The sequence below is a fragment of the Leptonychotes weddellii genome, chromosome 2 (genome assembly GCF_054177405.1).
Source record: "Leptonychotes weddellii isolate Sample4059 chromosome 2, ASM5417740v2, whole genome shotgun sequence".
In the NCBI taxonomy this organism is placed as follows: Eukaryota; Metazoa; Chordata; class Mammalia; order Carnivora; family Phocidae; genus Leptonychotes; species Leptonychotes weddellii.
This window is the reverse complement of record NC_138370.1, coordinates 11329488-11337410: the sequence shown is the minus strand read 5'-3', so window position 1 is coordinate 11337410 and position 7923 is coordinate 11329488. Positions and strand designations below refer to the sequence as shown.

At 50.6% G+C, this 7923-nt stretch overlaps 1 protein-coding gene across 1 annotated transcript in view; it reads right to left on the bottom strand.

Annotated features, from left to right (window-relative positions):
* The window catches only part of WWC2 (WW and C2 domain containing 2), a 206318-nt gene extending 200542 nt beyond the window's left edge, over positions 1-5776 (bottom strand). Inside the window, exon 1 of the mRNA XM_081807339.1 lies at positions 5317-5776. Within this exon, the coding sequence (XP_081663465.1) occupies positions 5317-5447 (131 nt within the window). The 5' untranslated portion in view covers positions 5448-5776. The remainder of the gene's footprint in view (positions 1-5316) is intronic.
* Positions 5777-7923: the final 2147 nt, after the last annotated feature.

Below are 7923 nucleotides of genomic sequence, written 5' to 3'. Positions count from 1 at the left end.
AGAGTGGGCCTATATATCTGGTAAATCATTTTTAATCCATAACTTACATACACACTGTTGTCTTTAAAAAACCCCTTTCCTATTCTCTATACTTCTGTGATCGTTTTTCCAATAACAGAGCTTCAGAAATGAAGAAATTAGCCCACAATTCTACCAAGAAATCAGGTCAACCAATTCTAATCAAGTTCATAGGGCCAGAGCCTACACAGACTCAGGCCCTATCTCAAGGATCTGACGTTGCATTAGGCTCACTTCAAGAACTCCCGCATCAGCACAAGGAAGCCGGCCACGCCCCGCTTGCATGGCAGCGTCTCTCTCCTACTGACATTTACGCAAGAAAAGCAAGCACGTGCCATTCACAAGGCAGTATCTCCAAGTCCCACAAGCAGGCAGGGCAGGATCTTGTCAGGCTGCAGGGCAGCTTCCACACTTCCCAGCTCACCTGGGCTTCCCTACAGGAGACTTAAAACACTGGAAGGCCACAAGCCTTAAGGGTTGACTAGGTAACTGGCAATTCAGTGATTTGCAGCTTAAAAAAAAAAAAAATTAATAAATAATAGTCTTTCCTGAAAAAACAAGTGCTGCCCTAAGTCTTCCAACAAAATTACACTGCTAACTACGGACTATTAAAGTCACAGGAGAAATCTGAGTCATATACTAAGCAACTGCTGCTCCCTCCTGCAAGCACTATGGCAAACTGTGTTGAAAACATGAAATACTTCTTTGGGAATTTTTGGAAGACAACACAGTTGAGTTTAAATTAGTGCTTCCCAGAGTGATTAAAAACAAAACAAAACAAAACAAAACCTTTCTTTAACAACCTCTCCACACTTCAAAAACCATAATCACTCAAATAATTCACAGTAACCACTTGGCACCCAAACTCAGCCGGCTGGAGAGGAATGATTTCCGGCAATCTATGACAATGGCAGTTGTGATTAAGACTGTAAGGGCTGATTTTGTTTTCTTTGCTCTTATAATTCCCATATTTATACCATTAGTCAATGTAGCAGCTTAGTTCTCTCACTATTTTTAATCTAACTGGAAAATCGATTGTCTCTGGTTGGTGGTGGATATGGGTAATTTTTTCTAAAGCGTTAACAATAAGGAACTGGAAGAGAGTAGCTCAACTAGCATTCTTTCATTAATTTAACAACTTTCTTCATTAATTGACCTAACCAACATTCATTTAACATCTACCATCTACAAAGGACACAGAAAGCAGTAATAAGCAATTAGGTCTCTTGAGGAATTTACACTTTAGCAGTAGGTTTAGCAAAATTACTTGCTTTGACTTTGAAAGACAATACAGAGTTCCTCAGATCCTAATCACGTGCCATAAACTGGGTGTAAAGAGCCAAGAGTTAGCTCAGCCATCAAGGATACCCAGCTGACATCCTCTTCCTCCTGTCACCCTCCCCTTCCCACCCCACCCCCAGAACTTCTGCCGTTCAATTAGAAAGCACACAGGTCACTCAATATCTGATGCTAGCCATAAACCAAAGAGTATGTCTATTGGCAAGTTTTTGTGTGGTGGTAAATCTTTTACATTCAACTAGACAAAATTATTGTATCTCAGGATAACGTTCAATCCAAGGGCAGAAAATGAGCAGAATTCTACTGAGAGTTTGTACAACCACTCACCCAGTCTCTGAGGCCTGCCCACCTCCGCCCGCTATTCCTCTCAGAGGCAATGAATCCGTCCCACCTTTTTCTCCTATGTTGAATGTAGGGGGTGTTTTTTACGCACCACACCATTTGGCCATGATCTATGGGCCACCATAAACGCCAACTGGTGTGCTCAAAGGCTGTCCGTGGTGGGCAAAATAAGAGGTGAGGGAGGGAGTAGACCCCCAACATAACAGCTGATCCACTGTGAGGGCGTGGGAGTAGGAGGCAAGGAATCATGGACAGGGAGATTTCCTCAGGATTGGTGAGGGGGGAGGAGGAGGGCAAAGTCAAGCCCACTATAGTAAAATTGTAATCTATTCAGGAACGAGACAGAGCCCTTAACTCTTCCCCAAACAGAACTTCTAATGTGCCCAAGAGTACACTGAATTTCCAAGTTCTACCTGGCCCTGCACTGTTGTTCAATGGGGTCAACCTGGTGGGCGGCCAACCCTACTCCCAAGGCATTCATGAACCAGACCCTACGGGCGGCTAACTCAGGGATCTAAGAATCACAAAAAGTTAACAGGAACCTTTGAAGACCAACAAAGACCGGTCAATCAGCCTGAAAAATCAACCCTTAGGCAAAGAGGTTCTACTCCACCCAAAAACCCCTGAGCATGTCCAGGTGTTCCAGCGCTCTAAAGGAATGACACAGGACACAGGCTCTAGAGTCAAACTGTCTGACTTCAAATCCTGGCCACTTTTAACAGCAATGGCAATGTCTCTGTGACTCCATTTCCTCATCTGTAACTGGAAGATAATAATAGCACCACCTCATAGGACTAACGGGAGAACAGAATGAGATCACGGTTAAGAAGCTTAGCCCAGGGACGGCCACACAGTAAAGACAGAATAAATAGGTGCCAGTACATCCACTAAGTCCAGGGGTAACCTGAACTACCGATCAGTTCTTGCAGTGGAATGACAGCACCACCACTAGTACTATTTGGCTGGGCTGTAATTAGGGACCCCAAACCATCCCTATGAGGTACGTGGTATTATCTTGACCTCAGAGTTGAAAACGAAGGTTTAGAGGGACTCACAAACTCAGCTAAGCTTACTCAGTTAATAAGTGGTGGGGCAATAAAAGCTTTAATCATGTCCCAGCAAAGTTTGCATGAGGTCATCTACCTCCCAAAGCTTAAAAGTATTTTAATACTTCAGTATTCTAAAACCACTGCTTATTGAACAAGATTATGTTCTTGTAAAAGCCTCCAGCCTTCCACTCCCCGCCACCGCTAAATGTGCATGTGTATCTATACAATCAGAAATACTTCACCAATTCTGATAGACCGTCAGAATTTTTCTTAACATAAATACAACTGGATAAGTCATCGTGACCATTTTAATTAATTGACTTTAAAAGTTCAAAGGTACTGCATACCCACAGTTTATCAAGACACTTTTCTTCCAGGATTTGTAATTTGATCCTGTAGAAGAATGGGCACACTCCAATTGGCCTGTGTAACATCTCTTTTTCCATATGTTTGGTAAGTGTCTAACAAAACTGACTAGAGTTCATAGTTGTTCCAAATATCCTCTCACACAATTTAGCAAGACTTACAGTCACTTCATTGCCCTAAAAGAAAACAGAATCAAATTTAAACTAAGTATGTCAGCAATGACCCTGATCTCACAGAATTTTTTAGCACTCATAGTGAGATCCAGAAATGTTTATAACCAAATTTCTATTTCCAAATACTTAAAGATCTAACTGCTTCAAAGAAAACTGGAATAATAACAAGTCATCTTAGTCAAAACTGTTTATCCACATCAAATGAACTGGCTACCCAGTTTCCTGAAAACAGAGTTCATAATAATTGCTAATCCATTAACAGTTTAAAGTAAAAGGCATGCTTAACTTGTTTAAGAAGTAGTGATATGGATAAGCCAAGTCATATCTTACCTCACTTTCTATTTGTTTTACCCAGGCATTACATGTTCTTTATAATCTTTGTTGGTAAATATAAATGAGACGATATAATTGAACATGCAAAATGAAGGGAATCTGAAATGCCTAAAAATTTCAAGAATTCACTGCAATTTCAAGAACCTGAAACTCCAAGTATGAGAAAGCAGAATTACCACATAACTGTAAAAGTCAAATATTTATACAGGTGCCTTAGAAGTCACTGCTGGGTGCACACCATCATCACTGACATTTACTATCTGTTAAACAGTTTCAAGTGCAAGGGCATAAGTCAAGTAACTGACCTGGAGCGTGAAGTTTATGACAACAACTAATATGTCTGGAGAAACTGTGAAGGTGTGATGCTTGTCCTGACTTTCATCAGGCCAGCAACAGGCAGCCAGGCTGTGGCAAGAGAGAACCTCAGCACAAGTGCCTTTTCTCATTTCAGAAGGGAAACCTAAACTGATACCTTCATGGATAATTTAATAAGGATTGTTCCATAAATTTATAATGCCATTTATGACTTTCTTATAATTACTCTTTACTAGCTTTCAAAAAACAATATTCTTAAGATAAAAGTTAACTAAGAACATAAAGTATGAAACTATTTCAACTTCAAATTAAGAAAAGGGGTACCTAAAAGGTTATAAACCCCTAATTTACAATTAGGAACGCCTCCTTAATGGCCAATTTACAAATTTACAATTAGGAATATCTCCTGTTATGCTTATAATAGGTCCAACTTTCAGAAATTTTCCTTGTAAGGGTAACAAGACAGATGAGATACAGTTCCAACATTTGTGAACATTAGGCGAAATTTCAGCTCCTCAGCTCCTTGGACGATGATTTGATTATGCTTCTCCACTTTACCTCCAAGCAGGACTAAAAAGTGTGTGTTGAAAACTACAAGACATCATGCTAAGCTCAAGTCCGTTTCGATGTTCACTGCACTTCTTTCTTCAAAACAGAATTTGCCTTTTCAAGATCTAAGACTCAGTTCAAGTTTTCAGGTGAAGACTTAAGAGTAAGCAGTAAACCAAACCCCCCCTCCCCCCAAAAAAGCGTTTCTAAACTCTGAGGGGCAAAGCTAGTAACACCCACAGCCAGGGCCCGGCGAGGAAGGGTGCCTGGAACCCCCCCCTCCATGCCCAGGACCTCCCGCCTGACCGGTGGCCCGTCAAGAACTTGCAGTCAAGGCTGGCTGCCAAGGACGGCCAGAGAGATGCCACAGGTAGCTTGGTCGGCTGGTTCCCCACCTTGCACTTAGGCCTTCTCCCGGAGGCTCCCGGCCCGTCCCCGCCTTCCAAAGGCCGAAGCTACCCTCCAGCTCCAATTTGGCCCACTTTAGGTGGAGGCGAGCTCGCGGCAAGGCTCAGGTGGCTCCTCGGGGTCCGTTAACGGGACACGAAGTGCCAGCCCGGGGCGCCAAATTCCACCCTTCCCTCCGGGCCGGGAGTGTCTAAAGGTCCCAGGGGGAGTCGGGAAGGGAGCGGGCAAAGAGGCCCTGGAAGGGGCGGCTCCAACCAAGCCCCTCCGGGGCTCCTCACCGGCTGATGGTCCCCAACCTCCTTCCCGAGACCCCTCCCGGCACTCCGGGGCCGGCGACGCCCCACGCCCCACGCCCCACGCCCCCCGCGCCGCGGGCGCCGCCGATCGGCCGGATCTCCGGGACAACAGCCACCGCCGCGCTTCTGAGGCGGGTCCCCGCGCCCACCCGCGGCCCGGCCGCCCACCTGTCCCGGGGGTCGATCCAGCTGGTCCTCCTGGTGTTGTGGTCGATGTAGAAGACCTTGCCGTCGTAGTCCCTGGCCTCCTCCCAGCCCCGGGGTAGCGGCAGCTGCCCGCTCCCGGCCCTCCTAGGCATGGTCGGCGGCCTCGCCGGCGAGCGGCGCCTCCATAGGGACCGGGCGCGGGACGCGGCGGGAACGTGACTGCCCGGCCCGGCCGCCGCACCCGACGCAGGCGCCGGCGAGGGGCTGCGGGGCGCGGCGGGGCCACGCGCGGGGGGCGCCTCAGGAAACCCTGCTCTCGGCCCCGCCGGGGATCAGTCCACCATGTCTGCGTCGGAGCTGGCGAGCGAACCCTCCTCCTCCTCCTCGCGGCTGCAGCCGCTGCCTCCGCCTCTTCCTCCTCCTCCTCCCCGTCCCCCTGTGGCCGCCGAGGGTCGCGGCGCCCAGGCTGCCCGAGCCGCCGCCGTCTGGGCTCGGATCCGGGAAGCTCGGCGGAGCGGCGGCCGCGGCGGCGACGGGCCTCCTCATTTGCGTGCGATTAGCATGCGCCCCGCCCCGGGCCCGCCTCCGTCCGCCCCTCCCCTCGCTGGGCTCATCTGCATGCACATTCCTCGCCGCCACATTCCAGGGCTTAACCCTGCAGCTCCCGGGTCCCGCTGCGAGAGCCGGGGCGCAGGGCCGAGCCCGGGGCGGGGGCGGAGGAGGGGAGCTGAGGGACCAGGTGGGAGGGAGGAGGGCGAAGGAATGCACCGTTCGCTCCCTCCCCTTGACCCCAAATATCTCCCAGCGGCCGAACGCCTCGGGTTTTTAGAGTTTTGGGACGGGAAAGAGCTAGAGAGCGCTCCGCAACCTTCTCAACTTCTTGCCGACTTCTAGGGAAACCACAAGACTTTCGAGAGGAAAGGGGTGGGGGAAGCTCTCTTCGGAAGAAAAAGTCCCAGCAACCAGCGAGGGCACAAAGGCTCCCCCACGCCGCGCCCTGGGCTACTTGGGAACCCGAGGGCGGTCCGGAGCGGTGGGAAAGTGTGAAAAGCACCGAAAGCGCTTAGCGTGTCCGTGGCGTGTCCGGGGCGGTGTCGCCTCCGGGCCTCTGCAGGGCGCCTGGCCCTCCATGACCTCAGCCCAGAGGCTACGGGCCTCGCGGCGGAAAGCGAAGGCGGGTCCGGCTGTCCCAGAGCGCCGAGACACGCCTGCCCCAGTGGCCTGCGGGGGAAACTCCAGCCTGACCCTGGGAAACTAGAAGGCACTCGAGCCTCCCGCCGGTCCGGCCGCTCCACCCGGGGGGCCCAGGCCAGCCACCGGGGACCCTCTGCGGCTGGCCTCCGTTGTAGGTTGTTAGGGCAGCTGGACGTGCACTAATCCTGAAACCATTCCCTTCCGCCCAGCCCCCGCCGCGGGAAGTCCCCCACCCCGAACCCTGCTGTGGCCAAGAAGGTGTGGGCGACCACACTGGAGGGACCCCACTGCAGCCCGCAGGCCAGGCTTTCCTAGGCCCTGGATTGCGTCTTAAACGGAATGTGGATCTTCCCTTAGTCCACAAGCGTTTCTTTATTCATCCCCTACTGCTTCCTGGTGGGCGCTGAGGAGGGGCCGGACCTTGGGCTCCGGGTAGGTCAGTGCCACGAGCAGTAGGACCGGCAGGGCCTGGGCACAGGGCCTTCAGTGCCCCCAGCCCCTCGGGCTGGGAGGGAGCCTCCCAGTCCCAAAGCTCCTCTCCAGCCTGGTCTACACCGTCCCCCGTTCATATTCTTCCGGGTTACTAACAGCTTCTTTTAAAGTAAAATGCCCGCAGAAGGCCCCGGAGCTCAGTCATTCACCTCTTGGTGTGAATTCGCTTAATCCTGCCGGCCAATGCGTCATGACTTCCCCACCATGTGCAGGACACAGCGTTGGATAGGGGCTTACAGAGGGTGTGGAACAAAGTCGTCTCTCCTCCTGGATTCATAGACCCGTAAGGGAGTCAAGGGACTTGGGATTCCAGCGCAGCGGGGTTTTGGGTAGCTGCTGCCCCCCGGGGGATGCGGAGGGTTTGGATCCCCAGGCCATCAGGGCATCTGCGGTCAATCTGAAGGTGGAGGAGGGAGGTCCTGAAGAGTAAGGACGGAGGACCAGGCTTGGAACAGCTTCACAGCAGGGACTGGACTTGCCTTCTTGGGCGAAAGTCTTAGACGTTGTATTTGCACTTGGAGTAGTCTGCTCTGGAGCAGAAACTTCAAACCACCAGAAACTCTGGGGAGTTCAGTCCTCGGGAGGAACAAACCAGAGGGAGCAGGAGGTGGGCAAGGGAGTCACCCAATGAATTCACTCCCTTTGTCCTTCTAGGTCTTCCTCTTTTACACTAAGCTTGCCCTTAGCAAAGAGCAGCCCCCACCTCTTGGTCCCTTGTTCTGCCCCACTCCATTCATCAAGTCATGATCACACCAGGCAAGCTTCTCTAGTTCCCAGTGAGATGTGACATGTGACATCCTGCTGGGTAATCTTAAGATTGGATTTCTGAATGCTGTGAAAAAAATGAAACCTGTCTAAAACTAATCTCTCACACTATTAAGGTGAGAAGGTGAAGGTGCTTTGTTTCGGATGCTCTAAATTGGCTCACTTGCATGGCCAAAA